The sequence below is a fragment of the Chamaea fasciata genome, unplaced genomic scaffold (genome assembly GCF_029207755.1).
Source record: "Chamaea fasciata isolate MVZ Bird 193981 ecotype frontalis unplaced genomic scaffold, bChaFas1.0.hap1 SCAF_5, whole genome shotgun sequence".
NCBI classification, from domain to species: Eukaryota; Metazoa; Chordata; class Aves; order Passeriformes; family Sylviidae; genus Chamaea; species Chamaea fasciata.
The window spans coordinates 65,652,638-65,674,555 of NW_027094090.1; the positions used below are offsets into that span (position 1 = coordinate 65,652,638).

General features: G+C 42.6%; 1 protein-coding gene across 1 annotated transcript; it reads left to right on the forward strand.

Annotated features, from left to right (window-relative positions):
- The first annotated feature begins 454 nt into the window (after window positions 1-454).
- On the forward strand, window positions 455-11,331 carry RBX1 (ring-box 1). The gene is made up of 5 exons (XM_066184199.1): window positions 455-581; window positions 2,873-2,951; window positions 8,501-8,571; window positions 9,782-9,867; window positions 11,160-11,331. The coding sequence occupies exons 1-5, from the start codon at window positions 504-506 to the stop codon at window positions 11,170-11,172; spliced, it is 327 nt and encodes a 108-aa protein (XP_066040296.1). The 5' UTR covers window positions 455-503; the 3' UTR covers window positions 11,173-11,331.
- Window positions 11,332-21,918: the final 10,587 nt, after the last annotated feature.

Sequence of the window (21,918 nt, forward strand, 5' to 3'; positions counted from 1 at the left end):
AAGCCCAAATCGCACGCCGTAAGGTGAGCGTCCTGTCTCGAGCAATTCCATATTCTGTTTAAAAAAAAAAACCCGGACTGCGGGAGAACAAAAGGGCTACAGCAGCAACACCACCGGCCCCACCTCGTCATGCAACAATTGCGATGGGCGAAAACAAGTTAGAAGTTTATTGAGGGCTGACGCTCCTCACGTGAAGAGGGTAGGGAGGCAAATCCCAAGAGATTCTATAAGACCCTGTAACGACAGCCCGAACGCTGGCAACGTACTGACAAGGTAACTTGGCACAGCCCCGCCCTGGCTACCGCCCTCAGGAGCGCGCTCATGTGACCACGCTCACGTGACCGGGCCTTCAGCCCCGCGCCTGACGGCGCGGTGGGGGAGGCGGCGCTAGAGGGGGTGCGGCCATGAGATGACCCCTCCTACAGCCTCCCGCCCCTCCAGCTCCCCTGCCCCGCCCTGCCGCGCACGCGCGTGGAGGCGGACGGCCCGATCACGCACCCAAAATGGCGGCCGCAATGGATGTGGACACCCCCAGCGGAACCAACAGCGGCGCCGGCAAGAAGCGCTTCGAAGTGAAGAAAGTGAGACCCTGCCGGCGCGCTCCTGCGGCTGCTCCCGGAGGGACGAGGGGGCTGGGGCCGGCCTGATGAAGGCGACCGGGACAGAGAAGGGGGCAACTTCCCGCTCCCCTCACGTAGCTGGGTGCCCGGTTCCGCACCGGAGCGGTGGGAAGGGCGAGGCGAGGCCTGCGGAGAATCCTGGCGTGCGTCCTAGCCAATGACTGGGGCCGGCCGCCGCACGTGCAGCGGGAGCTGGCCAATCAGCGGGTGCGGTTGGAGGGGCGGGAGCAGGAGCGGGGGCGCCGACGGAACCGTGCCGGTCGGGGGGATGCCTTGGTCAGGGCTTCGCCGCTCGCTTCCCTCGGACGCTGCCGCTCCGACGGGGTTCGGCTACTCTGTACCCAGAGCCTCCGGGCAGCTCGGGCCGGCGAGCAGCGCTGGAGTGCTTCCCCCTCCCCATCACCCCCGCCATCTGTGGCCCAGCCGCCTGGGCTGCCCCATGTGCTGCGCAAAATGCCTTCTACAAATGTCTGTGGCTGAGTTTTTTTTCTCCTTATTTAAATCGAGCCGTAACAACGTGTTAATGAGCAAATGTTCTCATGCCACCCTGGCTTTGCCTCCTTGCTCAGTGCAGCCATAATATCATTCTTCTATCTAGTGCTACCAGTTTGTCAGCTGGGTCACAGTAATGGTTCGAGGTTCTTCAGGAGGATGTAGAGAAGCAGGGACAAGTGTGGGCTTGTACTGAGGTATAATTTGAGGAAAAGTGACCCCTGGATTGAATATCAGTACACATTTCCAGTGATTCCAGCTTGTAGATGACTTTGAAATGCAGCTGTTGTCAGTGATGATGGAGACCCCTGGGTCTGTGCAGAAGAAAGAGTTTGGGTGACATAATTGCTTGTCCTTTGGAAATAAGGACAGATATAATGAGAGTGGTAGGAAGTGGCATCATTTGTGTGTCAGTGACATTCCTCCTTCCCAGCGAGGTGCCAATACTTTTGTTGCACGTGTGGCTCAGTACAAGTGTGTGGGCCATCAGAGTAGACCATGATGGGACAAGAGATTAAGTAGTGGAGTGTATGGGAGAGATAAGAATGCTGAGAACTTCTGTCTTAGCTGCCTTGAAGTACGGATGAAGTCCATGAGAGATGAGTACCTCAGCCAGAAGGCCAGCTAGACTTGAAGTTGGAAGATTGGGGAAAAAATGAGATCACTACTGGTGCATGTCCTAAAAGATCTAGTAGTATTGTGAATACTTTTTTATATCGGTACTAATGAAAAATTGAAGAGCTTATCAAAGTCCAGTACTGCCTATCAATACTTGAAAGTTGTGTTTCCTCCTTTAGTGTCCCAAACTGAGGGAAAGTAATGAAAACATTGAGATGGAAATGGAATACAGTAGAGAAGATTTACTATAGTACAGTCAATGCAAATATATACTGAAAAAAATGTAAGGGGGAAAAAAATCTATACTACTTAAGTAGTTAATGAAAATTATTACCAGTACAATATTTTGGATTGCTTTGGATGTTGAAGGCAGGCCCATTTATTTAATAAGTTTACAGAAGACCTGATTATGGGTTTTGTCTGGAGGAATAAAAAGGTACCATGTTTTTCTGCATAGCTTGCTCTAAAGTCCTCAAAGCCTTCCCCTGAAGTAGCATGAGACAGTGCTGTTACTTTTTTATATGGATAAAGTAAGTCTTTGAAAGGTTGATTTGGTAGTACTTCGAAATTTTTATATCCAGCCTTGCTGATAGGTTGTTGCTTATTAACCTTTTGTAGGGAAGATTATTCAGGATTCAGTGGAGAGTGTCATTAGAGATTTAGTTCTTGACTCCAGCTGTTCTGAAGGGTGATTACTAGAAGAACTGCTGCAAATAACGGGAATTCCTCTCAACAAAAATGGCATCTGAATTGATCTTTCTCCAAGGGACTGTTCTTTCCTCAGAATTGAGGATTTGGCATGAGCAGCATCCTTGCCTTTAGATCTTGAATAGAAATCCTAATGTTTGCATTTGTTTCACAAGAAAAAAGAAAGCGGGGAGGGGTGGACTGTGGGAGTTACCTTGTTTTTGAAGTGGGCAGGAGACATTGTGTCTAGGAGGTTTGTGATAGGAATATACCACTGCTTCCTAGTAACCTGAGCTCATGATGAGGAATTAGTCTGGACTTCTAAGACTTGTTTTTTCTTAAAAATCTCAGCTTTTCTATTTCAAAAATACATGGGATCTTGAAGAATAGGGATGATTTCTGTCCACTGTAAATTGAATCAAAACTATGTTTTTCTTTTTCCCCCCTCTCTCCAGTGGAATGCCGTAGCTCTGTGGGCATGGGACATTGTGGTTGATAACTGTGCCATTTGCAGAAACCACATTATGGATCTGTGTAAGTAAACGGGGGGAACACAGCTGGGACTTGTATGTGATAAACAGCTGAAATTACCCCAGCTGAGGATGTAATTCAGCAAAGCTTTCAGTTAGTAACTAACTCTCTTGCTAATCTCTGTTTTATGTAATGCTGAAGTCTCATAATCTATTTTTGTGACCTTTGTCACCATACTGCTTCTCCTTCACCCGTTTCTTGTAAAGGGTAGGATCACTTGATGCCAGTTCAACAGACATGATGCTGCTGAGTGTATTTTGAATGCAACAAAGAAGAAAAGGAGTAATAATAAAGAGAACTGAAATTATTCAGGGTTGACAGGTATTGCTTACGAAGAGAGGTATTATATTTCAGAGTTGGGGAGGTTGCTATGAGTGTCAACTTCTCGATGGTGCTCATTAAGATGAAGTCATGTAACACTCTCTGTGTCTTGTGTCTGGCAAGGAAAGGCATGAACCAGCAAATTAATGACTCCTCATTCTGTAAAACCTACCTTGCCTAACCAACTTAGTGCTTACTCACAAAGGAGAATAATCAAATGCCAAAATAAAAAGACATTCATTGCTAGTATTAGTTTGATTTTTTTTTTTTCTGTATAAACTTGATGGTTCATTTCTTTCATGAAATAGGTCTTGTATGCATGATGTCACTGTTTTCAGTCCCTTAGAGTATTGGTAAGGAGTACAAACCCATTTTTTTCTCCTCAAAAATGACAAAGTACTGTTGGCACCATAACTGGTAATGTTGTTTCAGTCATGAGGGACAGAAGACCTTTTAACATACCCCAGATAGACATTTGCCTATATTTCTAAAATATGAGGCTGGTGGAACCCCTCATAACAAGCCTAGTGCCTGGGCATGGCCTGTCCTGATCCCATTGGAATAGTTCTGTTGCACTTTGGTTTTATGTGGTCACCCTTGGAACCATTACTATTGGCAACCTTCTGTCAATATAACTGTATGGAAATAAAACACTTCAGAAAAATGAGACTTCAAGTTTATAGAAACAGCTACTGAGAGATGCACCTGATTTTACTTCATATTTAAATAATAATTACAAAATTACTTTCAGAAGCTTTATTTGTGTGGTGTTTTGTTTTGTTTTTTTAATAAAGAGAAAACACACCATAACACACTGGTCTGAAAATGGGTTAAGCCAGGTTCACTTCTCTTCTTGGGGACAGATATGTTTGTATTTTGAGCCAGCTACTGCCTATCCATGCTTCAGTTTATTCTTGGTTATTAGATAGGGAGTGATAACACTAAAAAGAAGAGGGATTATGAAAGAAGTTGAGGTCCTTTAATGTCAAAATTTCCTTTTTAAGTGTCTCTAACCTGTACCATCTTGGAAAGAAGTTTCAAAAGAAGGTGGACACTGGACTACTACTTAGTCTCTCAGGTTTATAATATATTAGAGAGGAAAGCATTTTGCTGACAGGCAACTGGAATTTCGAAAATTTATTAGAACATAAGTCACATTTGTAGAATTTACAAATATATAGAATTAATGTATAAGATTATGTAATTCAAGATAATTACTCTTGATAAGAGGGATGTATTTTAAGATAGGAGATGCTGGTGTGTTTCATTCTATCAGTCTGCCTCAAAATTAATTGTACCTTCCATGACAGACCAAATATAGTCTCATATATTTGCAAATTTTTAAAAAAATAAATAGCAAATGGGACATATGGGATGAAGAAGAGGTGTGGAGGAGCTGGAAGGAGAATGGACAAATGCTGGTTTTCAGTAGTAAATTTTGCTTCTCAGTTCTTAAAATATTTTTAAAAGTCCTACCAGGATGTGGATGGGGGTTGAGAGTGTATAGGTAGATTAGTAAAAACAGTAAAGGAAAAAAGCATTGGTAATTTTTTTTCTTTTCCAAGTTGCTCAATCATAACATGTTATTATATTGTATGAGCAATGTTATGAGTAGCCTGGACTGCAAATGATGGACTAAAATTGACAGCATACAGAGTAGAAAGGATATCTAAATTGGTATTTTGAGATCAGTGTTGGCTCTCGATTCACTTACTTCCTTGTTACAGATCATTAATGTTGTTAAAACACTCTTTAATTAGATTTTCAAACATCAGATGTGAAGTGATGGCAAATTGAGAGAAATTAATAGAATATGCAGGGAGGAACAACACAAGATTCTGTTTGATAAAATGCAGGATACAAATGTCTCCCACTCCTAGCAATGAAGAGGAACCTAGAATGGGAAAACACTAAAAGAGTGATAAGTAATGCCAGTCATGGTAATGAAAGTTTAATAATGTTGTAAAATCAGGCATCAGTGTTAAGGTGTCATGCAGTTCTCCCCATGCGTGTGCCTTATGACTTGGTAATAATGTGATTCAAAGGATCCCCCCTGCCCTCAGTTTGGTTTGTATTCAGGTATTTCTATTTGGTTTGTACAGAAGAAATGAGAAGATTTTCAGTGTTTTGATTTCATTCTTCTCTGGAAAGACCCAGGTTCTGTTTAGATTTTACTTTAGTCTTACTTCAAAGCCTTGCTCTCTGGTGCTGTCACTGCAACATGGTAAGTTGGGGAGTGTTAACAGTGTGTTTAGTATATTGGATTATCTTCTGGTCTAAAATATGTAATGCCTTATTGTAATAAAATGACCAGTATAGCTTTGAAGTGTGTAAAATGTGCCATCAAAATACTGTCCCCTTGCTTTGATGGTAACATGCCAAGTACCATGAATCCAGCTTCACAAAGATAGATATGTTGCATAGAATCCAGAAAAGAATCTCAGTAGATTCTCATCTCTATTAGATGGACTGGGTTTGGATTTATTTCTTGTTGTGTAAAAATGCAGGTGATTTCTGCAATAGAAAATGCATAGGAAGTGGTTCTTACAAAGTCAGGATTCAGAAGCTGCCATATAAGATGCATTTCCACTACTTCCTGAGTTGAAAATGCTTCCATTGCATCTTTCACCATTATTTAAAGGTATTTCAGGTCTTAGCTCTATCTTCCCATCCTCACCTACAGATACTCTATCAAAAGCAAGGCAATGGAAGGGTCATTCAGTATTCCTCCACTACCTATCACTATCTGACTTTCACGGCTTCTTTTGGGTCAGCAGATGGTAGATAGCTTCTTTTTCTTTCAAGAGCCAGGATCATCAGCTTTCATTCTAAGATGGAAATTGTCCATGTGTTTTATTTGTTATTTGTTCTTTTTTATTTCTTGATATATTGTCCTTTTCTGAAATGAAGCAAGTAGGAGACCAAAAAGTGCTTCAGCTTTTTGCCCTTTTTTGGCAGCCAAAGGTAGCAGTGCTAGCAGTAGTCTCCAGCATGTTTGATGAGGGAGCTAAACCTGGGTGTCTTGTTGGAAGGGCTTTCTACCACGACCAGAGAACTCCTCCTCAACCACTTTCACAAAAGTTCACCTGTCCTCTTAAACTTTTGGGACTGTCATGCTTTAGACTGTCAATGAAAGTTTAGGTTTGTCAGTGAAAGCTTGAGTACCACTGAAATGAATGTCAGTGCTGCTTTCTTTCCTTACCTAAACCATCTTTCTTCCCTCTTGCTCCCAGGCAAAATACAGTGTCTTTTTAAATCCTGAAAAATTAAAAATTGTGTTCATGCAGCTCTAATGTTAGGGCCTCTTAGAGAGGAACAAAAACAAAACAAAAAAAAAAGACAAAATTACATAAAAAATGGACCGATGGACTTCATGTCTAATATGCCAAATATTTTGTTTGCAGCGGGGAAAGAGAAGAAACAAAATAAGTATGTTGTGTGCTGGAGTATTTTTCTTGCTTTCAGAAGAGGCTTTCTGTCTTAAATTTTGCCTGCTCTTTGACTTTTCTCCCTTCAAATGAATTTCCTCATCTTTTCCTACTACTCATCTTCTCACCATTATCTGTTCATGTACAAACTCTGGCCAGATATTTTAAAGTTATTATACTATGCTCCATGACCATGAGTCTATACTCCAGTAACAGTAAGATTGTTGCAGTGATCTCAAGTGTAGAATCTTATACAAATTCCAAAGTAATTGAAGTTCTTCAAGAGTCTTGAGCATCTTCCATATTCTTAATCAGATTTAGTTTTATTGCTGTATGTATTGAGAAATTCAGGAATTAAGACATCAGACCTTTCAAGACGTACCATTTTGTTTTCTTCTATAGACAGGCAAGGGACTGAGCTTTGGACTTCCTGCTGTGGTATATCATATCTTTGATGTAAACCAGATGATAAATACAGATTAACTCAAATCTTGTAGAACAGCTGTTGCTACTGAGTTTCTTTAGACATCAGTCTTGTTTTGAGTAGTTCCTCGTGACCAAGGTTATTTGACATCTCTTACATCGCAGAAAAAAAGGGCTTTTTTTTTGTGCACCTCTGCACCTGAAAAGTGTGAAAAATGGAGAAAGGGATGAATGAGGCAGAACAAATAGAGATGGCATTTTTCAGCCAAACCTGTGAGATTTTAAAGTTTTTTAATCTTTAATTGGTGTATCAAATTCCTTTTCCTCTAAGCATGTTCAAGCACACAAAGAGTGAACAGAGAATTGGACCTCATTCAGACATCTTCTTTGCCAGGAAAAAAAAATCTGCAAAACAAGAAAGCAGTAAGCCCATGTATCGAGTTCTAAGCTGATCATCAGTCAGCAAATCTTTTTAAATCATTTGGGTTTGACTCTTAAAGAAGGCATCCTTTAGCAAGAAGTAAAATATTGGTGTTATAGGTTTGTGCTGCTGATGGTTGAGGAGTTGAAAATATCTTTTTTCTTCTGAGGTTTCTTCTTGAGCTGGAGCAGAAGTGAATTGTTCAGGCCTTAGAAGGGAGGACTGGCTTGTAGGATTTATTTTCTCAGTGTTCTTCTTTCCTCACCCTTTTTCATCTCCTTCATCCATGCCATCTGACACAAAAGCCCAAAACATAACCCAAACTCATAAATAGTTGGGGTTGGATATCCTCCTGGGTACTCAGCTCCAAGATATAAAAAGCCCAAACCATACTGTATTTCCTATTGTGGATTTTTGGGATGTACTTACCTATCACAACACTATAAAATAAAGACAGGCAAACTCCAGCATTACATGAGCAAATTAATTTGCAAATAAAGTACATAATGTCTGACAGGAACATGTAAGAATTTGTATTGAGAGAAACCTGGGTAAGAAGTTTAAGTACAGTAATTAAACTTAAGTTTAGTTACTGTCAACTCATCATCAAAAGACATATCTGTGAACACAAGGGGGAAAAATGAAAATACTTATCCTTGAAATTTGGGAAGCAGACACATGTTGCCATCAGATGAGCTATGTACTCTTGTCCTCTGGAACTCTGGAATACTAAAATAGTAGAGGAAGGAGGAAATCATTATGAAGTATGTTTTGATATGATACGTTTGGAAAAACAATACACATTAAACAATAGCTCTTGATACTTTCTGGTGTGTTAAATACCCCAAAAGAGCTCCTCCTCCCCTTCCTACATTGGCTATTATGAAGGAATCTACCAGTTTGTGTTGCATGTAGATCTTCAACTCCTGTGTATATTTGTTCAATCTTTGTTTTCACAGGCATAGAATGTCAAGCCAACCAAGCATCAGCTACCTCTGAAGAGTGCACAGTTGCTTGGGGTGTCTGCAATGTAAGGAAAGCTTTTATTGTGTGGGGTGATGTTCTCCTTCTTTTTTGAAGATGTGGGACAGAAAGATTCTGTAGCATGTTTCACATAATCACAGAAATAAGATTTTTAAAGTCCTTGTGTTTACTAGAATGTAGAAAGGAGAGAGAGAAGAAAATGAAAGATGGAGAGATGTAATAAGACACAGAAGCAAAGAGAGGAAGATAAACCTTAATTGTTTTTTTACAGGAATAATAGATCTTTCATTCTGAGCATGATTTTCTTGATCATAGTTTGCCTAGGAGTTATACCTTTTTCTTTCCCCCAGTAATAGGATCACTTGGATGTCAGCCTGCTTGCTTTGTCTATGTACAGGCTAATTCAATGAGTCACTCTAGGGTTACCAGGTCATTTGCTTCCAGTTTTGGGGGAAGATCAAATCAATTGGTCCCACTAGTATGTGAACTCCAAACTTGAATACCTCGCTAGCCTGGGCCTGAGTTGGAAAATAAACTATTTCACAGTGGAATAATTTCCTGATCCTCAGTCCCTTCTTTACTGTGCTGTGGGATTGAGTTACAATGTGATAATGCTGAAACAGGACAGTAAATGTTGCAGTTCTGTTTGCAGAGGACAAGAGCAAAATTTTTAACCATGTCAGGATATTCTAGTATCAAAATTATGTTGTTGTGTGTGAGAGTCACCACGAGTGGAACCTTGGTCTTAAGTAGCTGTATTGGGTAAGAGAAATTATGCCCTTATTAAAGACATAAATTAGATTTTTTTTTTCTTTCTAATTTTGCAAATTCCTTTTTATTCAGGCTCTGGTATCTCCTGCAAATTGACAGGAAGATTCCTTCAGCATGTGTACATTCAAATCATCCCTGCTACTCACTCTGAAACCCTCTCTTTTCTTTTTGATTATGCTTCTTATCAGCATCTGCTCTGCCAATTTTAGCAGCTGCTAAGCTCTTCACTCCCTCCTTCATCAGAAGTCAGTCAGTTGCCACTGCATGCACTGTGGAACAGGCTCCCTGCTGCTCCTTCACTAGTATTTCCTCTTCTCTGAAAATGTGGATCAATTCCTTGGTGTTTATCGGCTAATTGACTGATCAGCTGTCCCCACTTTTGCCTGCAAACTCTTGATACTCTCTTCTTACTGTGATGTTTTCTGTGGTAGTTTTCACATTAAGATGCATTCATACATTCTGAAATTATGTGATCTGTCTTCCAGCACGCTTTCCACTTCCACTGCATCTCTCGCTGGCTCAAAACTCGCCAAGTATGTCCACTGGACAACAGAGAATGGGAGTTCCAAAAGTACGTATCTTGCACAGATTTCAAGATGAAAAGTCCACTTGTCCTGTAAATATAAATTATCAGTGTCAGATTGGTGTGTCTGAGGGCATAATTGCTGTTCAGAGAGCTTTATTCCTTAGTCAACTGGTTCTAAGTGAGCTCTGAAGGAAGTCCGAACAGCTGTGGGGTATGTGGAGCTGTTAAAAAGTAGAGGTTTCTACTGACATTCTCTCTAAAGAATGGAGAGCAGGAGAGAAATGGAATTAACTAGAAGTGGAGTCTCAGGTGAATACTGTGTTTCTGCAGGAGCAATTTGGGTTTAGAGGATGACCTGAATTCAGCTGCTTGGGTTCCAAAATGTTTCTGCTGAGATGCCAGACATGTTATTGGGTCCCTCTGTTATCTGGATAATTTATTTTAAAACTCTGATAGCCTCAGAGATTAATACAGCTGATTCCATAGCATCTGGAAGTCAAGTGTCCATGTAGCCATTCCTGCAGCTTTGTCCCATGTATTTAAAATTGCTCTCTTGTTTGTTTTATTTAAAGTTTTTTATAAACTCTTATGTTAAGAGTAGTAGTAGGAGATTCAAGAATGGGTTTTTGAGGGAGAATCGTATTTTGAGAGGTAGTTGTCCATTGAGAATAGTTAGGAAGTTTGCCTATTGCTTCATTCTGCACCATTGATCTAGTAATCTTTTCTTAACTGTGGATTGTTCCTCTCCCCACCCACTTTAAAAAAAAATCTAGTCAGAGTCCAGACTGAAACAAAGCAAAACAGGTATTATAACTTGAGGATTGTGTTTGGGCTCTGGTACACAGTCAGTTGTGCAAATCATTGACATGATAACTGAATTACTACAGTTTTGAAATTAAGATGTTTTCCTGAACACTCAATGAAAACTCAGTCCATGTTGCCTGGCTAATCACTTCATATCGCAGGGCAGCATGATGAGAAACAGAGACATGAATTAATATCTTCTGATGCGTGCTCAGAGTTACTTCTGGGGCTGTGACAAGCTTTAGCCTTGTTTCATGCCAGATATATTTGAAGTGGGATTCAGGGCAAAAGATAACTGGTACTGAGATCTCTTGCACATGGTGTTGTGGAGTGCTCAGGCTCTCTTCTAACTGGTGTCTGGGTAGACTTTTAGGGAAAGTGAAATGTGGAGAACTTCCTAATATTTCCTTAACAGCATTTCACTTTCATTCCATTTACATGTTAATTATTCTGTAGTAGAATGAAAATAAATCCACCCAAACCAGCACTCCTATGAATTGTAATTTTAAAAAAAGTATATTATCTATTTACAGGTATGGACACTAGAGAGATGGTCACACGCTTCTTGTTACGTCATCAAACTCAGCTGTTCTTGTCACTATAGGTTTGTTTTAGTGACTTGGAAAGTCAGTAATGTATATGATTCTTCTTTCATGCTAATTTCTTCCTATTGTATACCAATGAATAAAGTCTTGGTGGAGCTTCCTGTCAAAGTTTTTTGTCTTGTTTTCAGGAGCAGGCAGTTGGAGCATGAGGAAGGAGAATTATCTGCAGACCGGGGACTTAAGCTAAGCTTAACTCTTTAGCTGGGCAGTGCTTCTTTTTTGCTGTGCCAGGCTTTTGTCAGTGAGTTTGGTCCTACTCCCACACAACTGAGAACCACACCTTTGGCTCACTGAGGTTGATATTAAGCTCCATTGTGTAGTGCAGTGGGTGCAGGACTTGGCCTGGATAAGAGTAGTTTATGCAAATAGGTTTTTGTGCAGACATGCTTTATTACAGCAGAGTTGAAATGATGATCTGTACTGTTAGGGGTTGTGTCCTCATTAAAAACTATCCTCTCACTTCTGCTCTTGAGTTTGACTAGACCACTTCCCCTGCAGAGGAAATTTTCACTAGCTTCCCAGTTCCTACTGTTTAGTTTTGGGGAACGGAAATGGAATGTCACTTTTTGTCAGTGTTCATAAAGCAACTATAAACAACATAAAGCAATATAAAGGGATAGAGTTGAAGAACACTATTTCATGTGTTGAGTGAAAGTAAACTCAGGAAATTCATGTGCTGGATTGGCTGGAAAGCTAAAAGTAAGCAGTATATAAGCAAACCAATTCTTGGTTGGCTTTCTAGTGGTATTTTTCCCAGTTCAAGTTCAACTGGCCAAAAATCATTCATTTGAAAACCACATAATGTTCTGCTTGGTGTCTCCTCTGCCAAATGGCCTGGTATCCTGCTCACTGCATCAAATTTTGCCCTCTGTCAACAGCCTCAGCAGATGCTGGCAACTGAAACAGCATCCAAGAAATTCTTCTGCTACAGAAGGCTGCCTCTTTATATCAGCAGTGGTAGACATGGCAGATTTCTGTCCTTGGCTATTCATGATGCCATCTTTGGATGTCATTTTTTTGCTAGTTACTGAGGATGGGAAATCTGATAGCTGATGTTAAACATTAGTGTAATGTAGTGATAACGGATAAAGATGGCCATTGACAGAACCAAAACTTGCAGGATTTCAGAAATTTCTGGGGCTTTCTCTAATCTGCAGCAAGCAAATGTCAGGATTATTTTATCAGTTGGTGTCATTGCTGTGAAATTATATGGCTCGCTGTTTACCACCTGAAGAAGAAAACAGGAACAAGTAGGATTTAGAAGAGTTTATAGCTAGAGAGTTTATAGCTAGACAGTTTATTTACCATGTTTCTTGGTAGAAAACTCATCCTGAATTTGCCAGGTAGTTTTGGTGATGGAGGCAGGAAGGGAACAGAAGAGGAGGGGGAAGATGGTCTCAACAGTGGTCAAAGTATTCATCCAGGCAACAGGGTGTCCAGGTTCAATGCCATTCCCTGAAATTTGAACTCCTATTTAATGTCCTGTCAAGATGAGTGAAATGTCAGATGTCCCTGGTTTTGACTGTCCATTTTGTTTGCAGTGTTTGGTTTTTCAGGACCTGGTACCCAAATACTCACCAATTTATATCCTCGAGAACTTTGTTCTGGGTCCAGCTATGTCATTCTGATCCATCCCCCTTTTGTCTGTGCATATTGCCCTGGGAACAGACACATTTTCCTCTCCTCTGTGGCTTCGGGTGCATTTGCTTGAGGCTGTGCCTGCAGAAGGACAAGAAGTATTTCTGGTATTTTTTATTGCCTTTTTTTTTGATGTACCTTCCAAATGGCTGGCTACAAGCACTCTCCACTAAACACCCTTTGAAACTGCTCTGCTGCTGTGTGTAAAACTCTGTTAAATTTGATTTCAGATTGCTTTTGTAGTGTCTGTCCTAAACCTGTTTTTCCCAAATGGAAAAATACAGTGTAAGGCACCAATTGCTTACATACCCAGTAAAGAAAATCCTTTTCCAGGTGCTGCCTGGTGCAGTGGCCCTGCTGCCACTTCCCCTGCTGCAAAGGTGATGGGCCATGGCTACTGCAGCACTGTTTTCTGTAGTGCATTAAGAGTTGTGTTTGGAGAGACAAGGAAAAGCTTCAGCAAGTGACCTCAGAGAGAAGCTGTGTGGCACAGGCAGCACCAGGTGAAGGTACAAGAGATCTCTTTTATCCAAGGGCACAAAGTGCCCCATTTCCCCAGGGAATGCTTGCTTGCTCAGGCTGATATCGCTTTGTCCTAACTTTTACTGTTCCGCCTCTCCACCTCTGCTAGATGTAGGAGAAAGCCCATTTATTCCCACTGCCTTTTTTCCTGAAGCAACAAGCATTTTTTGTCTACAGCTTCCCCTTTTTGCAAAATACAGAGAGCTTCTTGGGGGGGAAGGAGGAATAGGGCACATTTCTAAGTATCCTGTGGGGAAGATAGATGCACAGGGGAGAAAAGACCATGTCAGTGCCATTTGCCCATCCTATAAATGGAGAATGTACTTGAACTGTGGATTTGAAAATAAAATCAGGAGAGAATGACAGTTAAAACTGCCGAGAACAGTGTATCCTGCAGCTGCCCGGCTTAGAGAAAAACAAATCACTGTAGACCTGCTGTGGAGCAGAAGGTAATTTTGACATTTCTGATTCTTTCGACAAGTCTGTCAGCTGAAGCAGGCTGCGTTGCTGAGCAGGCCACGGCAGAGGACAGCCAAAATGACCGGATAGTGATTTCCTTCTCTGCCTTTTGCAAAGGAGACGATGAGCTCCAGGTGCTGCGTGACATTGGCTGTGCCTCATGTGCCAAATCCCTCAGTGGTCTTGCATTAAAATGCCAGGATCAGGGCAATGTTACACCATGATGACACAGCACACTGGGCTGCTTGGAATTAGGAGGGGATGGATAGGAATTTTCCTGTCAAAATCACTACAGACTGTACATTAAAAAAGTGCCAGGCTGTCAGGAGAATGCTGGTTGAAAAATGTCTGATGTCTGAGAAAAATGGCTGAAGCCTCAACCAGTTTGCCAGGTTTGTATCAACACACTATGGAGTGAACTTCATCATCGTGTCCTCCTGCCGCAGTCAGGGATGGAGTATCTGTGGAGATGCAGCTGTTTAGGCTGGAATGAGGAAGCTTTGCAATTGCTTTGTGTGGTCCTGTGCAAATACCCCTTGCAGGGGGGCCCCAGGAGCTGCTCCCACTTCTCCAAGTCAGGTGAAACCCCAACCAGACATGAGAAAATACAGCTTTGAGTGTAGCGTTGTATGTGTGCAGGTAAGAAAGGGGCCTGCAGCTGTCATCTCTCTTCCACTATCTCCTAATAAAGAAGCTAATGGCATCCCCAAGTGGTCTGGAACCACATCAGCAGAGCTGATGTGAAGATGAGCTAAGCCACGCTGCCGGTGTGTGAGCTGCAGCTAAGCCTGTGCAGGCAGAGAGCTGAGCTTCCAGGAGGGGAGCACCCACTTGGGAAGATCTGCACTGTATCAGAAAAACTGCCTCCTCCAAAGGCATCAAGGGCAGAGAATGGCAGTAACACTGTAGCCCTGGTTCCTGCCTGACATGTTTTGGTTTTCTGAAATTCCTTTCCCAGGGAATTTTCTGTAAACAAGAGACATGTTTACATTCTTTCCCTAGGAGGGACTTCTCTTGATGTCCCTCTGGTCTGACCAATGTGACTGGAGAGGTTTGTCTTGTCACCAATCAAATTGATCTGTGTAGAATAGCATAAAAGGGAAGAGACTTCCCAAGAATAAAGGGGTCACTTTTTCAGCCTTCTGAAGTTGGAGTCTTTGTGTTGTTGTGGTGTACAACAGCGATATAACACCACTTCCCTGACTCTGCCGTGAGTTTCATTCCTTGAGCTGAAAAGTAGCAGCCTGGAATGGGGGGAAGATAACTCAGAGATGGGCAGAGGCAGAGACCAAGACTAAGTCTCTGTGTTTTCTCCCATTGTCAGGCTTGCAAGGAGATGGTTGGGAGGATGGGGTCTACCCTTGGTGAAGAACACAAGCTCTTCCTTTTGTCAGTGTGGGGGTGATCCCACATTGTATTTGGGCAGCAGGAATTTGGTGCTGTCATGGGACAGCAGAAAGGCACTTGTGAGGTGTGGAGCTGATGTCTGTGAAGCATTGCTTGGCCAATACGCTGCCAAGCCCTTTCCTGGACCACCATGAACTCCCATCCTTCTGTCCTATGGCAGCTGTTTTGCCATCCAACAGGGATGAACACCTTGGCACTGTAAGAGGAGGCACTGGCACCCCAGGCTGCTCAGCCCAGCCCAGGTGACAGCCATCACTGCCTGGAGATCCTCAGGCCATGGCTGGAGAAAAAGAGAAGGAGGTGACACTGCTGAGGGTATTTTTCTAATGCAGGTTCCTCTGGGGGCTGGAGGGGAAGAGGAGGATGGGTATAAAGAAGCATCCTTGGTCTCTCTGCTTTGCTCACCACCTTCTCCCCACAAAACCTGTGGGAAGAGTGAGCTCTTTCCTGCTTTTGCTTTTCCTCACAAACTCCCTCTGCCAGTATTGCTGCTGGTTTAATCTACTGTGAGGAAACACACCATTTCCCCACCACAGGCTCCATACATTGTTCAGTTTTCCTTCCCACTGCAGCATGCTTTGCAGTAAGCCTATTATTGCTCACCACAGGGTACCTTGGCGCATGGATAGTTTCCACATGCCCTTCACCCCACCAACCACCCTCTCCCCATTCCCTGCTGCTCACTCTGGTCTGTTCTCTGCTCTCTTTCATTTCCTCTCTCTTTCTGATATGGTTTCCATGGAGATCCAAGGAACAAGTGGTGCCCTTCCTCTGCTGCCTGAGGGAGGGTGATTTTGGTGAGTGGGATGATTTTGGGCTCACCTGGTCTGACATTGCATTCAATCCCAGAAGTCAAGCTACAAGGTGCTGAAAGTTCTGTTTTGTCTGTCTGCTACCTTGACTCCTTCACAACAAGAGGACTTTGGCCAGTTCTTGCCCTTTTTTAGCACCTTTCCAGCCTCTCTCCATTGGACACAGAAGGGGTAGCTTGCCAGGTCTTTGCATCCTGCCATACCCAGCAATGGTCCCAGTTGTAAAAGCAAAAATACAACCCCCCACCCACCCCCCAAGAACAAAAAAACAAGAAAAAAAACCTTATACCCAACAACAACAACAACAACAAAAAAAAACCCCACACACAAAAAAACCCCACCACCAAGAAACAAAAAACCCACAACAAAACAAACAAACAAACAAATTACATTTGAGGTTTAATTTGAAAATCCATTGGAAATTAGCACCAACTGATTTTGGAGAAGCCAAATCTGAGTGTGGAGACACAACTGCTGCCTGTTGCCTTGAAGAATTTACCCACTCTACTGCAATAGCCTGGAATTTGCCTGTTTGCTGCCTTTTCTTTACATATGACTCTGAATATGGCTTAGTCACCTGATTTCTTGGTCCTTGCATGAAAGGTGAGTCTTGACCTCACTGCTCCAACACATAAACCAGAAACACAGCAGAGCAGTTTCCTCTGGAAAGGAATCAGACATACCAGCATGGCAGGTATCAAAACTCAGGATGGGAATGCAAAGTGCCAGGGTCCTGATGGTGCCCTTGAGAACATGTCCTTTTCTTCTGGTTGTGCTGTTCTTACTCTCATGTCCTCTTCATTTGCCTGTGCTGGATCTCAAATGGATGCTTATTTGCTGGGAAGGAGATTAAAGAGAGTTTTCTTCTCTTGAGATGCAGCCTGCCTAAAATCTTTTTCATCCCCCTTCCTCTCCCATGTCCTAGAAGACACTACTTTCAATGCAGATCAAAAAGGGCATTCATTTGGGAGAGAAGTAGTGTGCTCTTGGAGCATTCTCTTCATCGCAGTTGTATTGGATGCATTGAAATTATTTATTTTGATATTTTAGACATGAAATGTTATGATTTTTTAATAAAAAACGTGAACTTGGATGTTTTGTGTGCTCCTTACCCTCCTGCCCTTCACCAAATGCCAGTATTGTTGATTTTTGAAGACTGTGTGCTTGCCAAAATTTATCCCAGAGCTGCACCCTTTTCTGTAAAACATGAGTTCAAGTTTTGTGTGGTTTCAGTGTACAAGTCATTATGCTTGTCACAAAATCCTTTTACTCATGGTCGGTTCTGGGGATGAGAGATGGCTCCAGGTGCCAAGGCTCTCAGGTCCCGCTGCTCCATGCAGTGAGTGGCCATCTATATCCCTGCTTAGCTAAGTGGAGATCAAATATTTAAATACTCATAAATCACTGATCTGTGTAATGTTCAGAGACGAAAGTCTACAAAGAAAGAAAACAGCTGTGTGAGGATTGTCCTAAGCCTCTGGTTTCTACAGAAACTTTCCAAGACCCCCTAAAGGGACTTGTGTGAGAAGGAAGACAATCTTATCCTCACAGCAGAAATTTTGGGTGTCTCTTGGTGCCACTGTGTGCCTTTCCAGTGGGGTGGTAAAATGGCAAAGAGGTGTTGCTCCCAGGTAGGATAAAAAATGAGATACCCCTTCCTTTTTGAGCCATTTTAGGACAGATATTATTTTATCCCTGTGGAATCTTCTTGAGATGTTTCAGGTAAACATGAATCCCAATGAGTCTATTGGACACAACTTCCAGGAGGGTAAAATTCAGAAAGGAGAAAGGGCATGCTGGATTTGCTTCAGGGGATTTTTACCTATTTCCCAAACCCTGTTCCTCTGCCCCCTGATGTCACCCATGAGCCTCAGCTTCATTTCAGACAATAGTCAGCTGATGATAAATCCAAACCACAGTCTCTTAGTGGTTCAGGCATTACCCACCTTAAAAACCTGAGACCAGCACCCAGAGATGCTCCTTCTGCTCCCATATTACATATGACATCTCTCTCAAAAATTGTTTTTAGTGTTTCTGCAACCACTGTGCTCAAATAATAGTTCTGTCCTGGGTTGTGACTGCTTCCACCACTTCACTGACATGGGTCATCCTGCTTACAGCTGGAGACCTCCAAAGGGGCAGGATGGCATCCATGGGAGAGGGACACAACAAATCTTCACAATCACAAGCAGCTGCAGCATTTGTGCTGCAAATCACTGTTAGAACATCAGCTATTACTTGTTTTGTGGCCATTTCCTCACCTATGCTGTAGGTTGCATTGGTAGAATGGAGCTACAGGTGATGACAGTGGCCCTGGATTTGAGGCCACTGTTGATCAACTATATATTGAAGCACTAAAAGCAGCTCCTGGAAGATGAGGCAGCCTCATTTACTTTCTCCTTTCCCACTTCTATTCTGGGATCAGAATACCAGTTCGGGCTCTTTCCCCTGAGTGCGGTGTGAAGTTCTTTGAGCTGTCTATAACTGTAGTATCTTCATTAATGTTTAATAATCCCTGGTCATCCCTGAGCAACAGCCCATGAAGATATGCTTCTGACAGGAGGCACCTGTGGCTGGTCCTTTCTATTGTGGCAGCACGTGCTCATCAGAGCTTTGCACATAGAGCAGATGTGCCTGAGGTGAGGCTGATGAGCTCAATCCAGCTCCTTTCTGCTACCAACAAATCACATTAGACTATATGAAAGCCTTGAACTGTCAGCACTACCTAGATGTAAATACTGTAATTATCCTAAGTAAAATTAACAGTTTATCAGACTTCCTGTGTTGAATCTTTTTATTACCCGGGGGTTTTTCTAATCACAGATTTGATTTGCCAGAGAGCTTATGTGACTCTAGATTATAAATCTCTGGCTTTCAAACACTACCTGACATCATGAGCCATTACTGCAGCTGATTGGCAGCCACTTAGAGGCTTGTTTTCCTGAGGAGATGGCTTCTCTCCTGACTGCCCTGAAATTTTCTGGTCTCTTTCAAAAAAAAGGATTTCCCATGCAATGAGTGATGTTGAATACTTACCAAGGTCCTATGGGATCCAGGCACAGATGCAACCCTACACAAAAAAGCAATGAGCCTGTGCCAAGGAGAACATGGGGTGATGAGTGTGAGGAGTGGAAAGGGCTCAAGCCTTCCTCATGCACAGCAAAGCAGAAGGCGGCAGTGTCACACAGTGAACATGAGGATGGTCTCTCCAGCCCACCATCCCCGCCAGTAACTGCCATCATGGGCTGCCTCCACATTAGGGGAGACTGCTGAAAGCAGCTGCCAAGGTAGGAGCTTCAAAGAGGCACCTGCACAAAGCTGTCCTAATATCCCAAGTTATTTATAACACAATCAAATCTTCCTAATGATTGTATCAGATTTGTGTCTTTGATGACTGCAAAGTTCAAGTCATATGAAATAACCTTTTTTTCACCCTATCAAAACAGCCATTGAGCAAAATTACTCCAGTAACAGGGAAGCACTTGACAAAGCTCGGTGCTGCGTTTTCCACTGCCCACCTCCCTGCAGCAGAAGACAGAGGAGAGTCAGCCCAGGCACTTCACCATAAGTTACAAGTGGCAAAAAAAAGGGGGGACTGTATTTTGAACACACTAAAAAAAGAGCCTTGTTCCACACACACATCTTTGCACAGCATTAGGAGACAAGGAACGTTATTGCTTTTGTCCCAGCGGATCCTGGCGTGAGAGGTTCATCTTGGTGTTTTTCCTGCTTGTTCAGTGCCTTTCCACCAGATCCACAGCTCCTGAAGATGATCCAGAATATGAAACATGAAAAAACAAAACCCATTTTAATAGCTTGTCTTGGCCAAGGCCAACTAGGAATATAGCTGTGTTATTATCGGGAGCTGGAACGCAGAGCTATTTACTTCATTCACAGGAACAACAACAAAATAGCAGCCCATAGTGTTGGCATAGGTAGAGCCGTAACTAAAATATTGCATACAAAATAGAAAAAGACCTGGAATAAACTCCTTATTATGGATCTAAAATATTTTTTCTTGGACAAAATAGGCTCAGAAAGCTCCAACTTGTGTGAGTCTCCTTGAAAAGTGGAGTTTTGTCCAACATCTGACTGGAAACCTCTGACACCCTGAGGATGGAACGCTGGTACTCCTGCCTCCAAATGAAAGCCAGCATCTGAACACTGGCACTACACTGATGAGTGAAAGCTTCAAGGCTGGAGACTTAAGAAGGACAGAGTATTTGACCAAAGTGATTTTACGTTTTGGACTGAATACAGTTCTGGAACCAGGGCGAGCATTGAATATGCCAATATTTCCATTCCCAGCCATTGGAAAAGGAAAGCTGTAGAGTAGAGCAAAAGATAGAGTAAAGTAAGAGTAGGCTGAATTCTTCGTCATGAGACTAACTAATTAGGTTGGGGTTTGTTTTGCTTTAGTTTTCTTTTAAAAGGCTCTCTGTACAATTTTGACAAGTATTTTCACTGTTTATGGATGACTTCTTTCCAGGGACAGGTTTCATTCCCCAGCTGGACCTGAGCAGCTTCCCCCAGCTTTAGGGACACAGAGGGGTTTCATTCTCTGGAGACAACACTTCATCTGAAGTACAAAATAGGAGAATATAACATAGAAATAACTATCGTAAAATCTGCTTAACTTTGAAAGAGGAATAGAGTATTTATCTGGTTGTAACCACATAATGTCCTTCATTTTTCTTCCAAAGTTACAGTCTATCTTGGACTATCTTTTTGTACCTTAAGTAGATCAAGTTGTCCCTAGATGCCCCATGAACATACCTGAAAGCAATATGTGCTTGTACCTCAAGCATGTCTTCTCCTTCTTCAGTCCACTTGAGAAATCTTTTAAAACAGCCCTTCAAAGTGCTTTCCAAGAGAAGGAAGGATTCCCTCTGTGGGATTTCAATTTTCTCTCTCTGTTCTGGACACTTGATCCATCCACCCTGCTCTGCACCTCCCCATTTCCTCAGCATCCCTCCGCCTGCTTCCCATACACTTGCAGGCACTGCTGAGGGAGACTGGTGCCACCAGCTCTACTGAGCCAGGAGGTGGCTATCGGAGGCAGTACCAAAGATCTCCAACAGCTCATTCAGGAAAATGGCTTGGGTTTGGGGTGATAGGTCCTCTTACCTCCCTTCCAAACTGCTGTGACTGAGAGGCATGGATACATGTGCTTCCACCAGTCCATGTATGTCCATACCAACTTTAGGAGGAGATATACAAGCTGTCACAACTGCCCTGACTTCCTTCTTTCCTTGAATTTCCAACACTGTTTTCCCACTCACTCATGCTTTGGGATCAGCTGCAGTATAAGCCATACAGAGGTTTGAAGAAGACAAGGTAATGTGCATCTCCTAGAAAGTATGAGCTTCAAGGTATTTAGTCCATGGGCACATTTGCGTGCATAATGGTCTTCAGAAGGACAGCAGGAAGAGAAATACAGATGAGTCCTGGCTCTGTCTTTGTGAAAAGGCTGTGTGCAGCAAAAGGAGCTGAAAAGTTCTGCCACACCCGTGCTCTCTCAATCTGATTCTGCAGCTTTTCCAGGACATCGGGCTCATCCTCCACCTTAGGTTTCTTGTTGGCAAGCCTGGGAAAGCAACACAAATATCTGTAACACAGGTTTAGAAGTGATTACTCACAGTCTACTGTGCTTTCGATCAGAAAAGTGCAGGGCAAGCACTTTTATTTACTTAGGTGTTAGACATGTATGGTAATTACTCAGTGGTTGTGTGTTTGGGTGGAGTTTGGGTTGAAAAAAACAGACTGCCACAAATCAGACACCAGTAAAGATGTCTCAAGGAGACGAGCTGAGGTAGGGAAGTTTCTGTAGTGAGTCATGGTAAGATCAC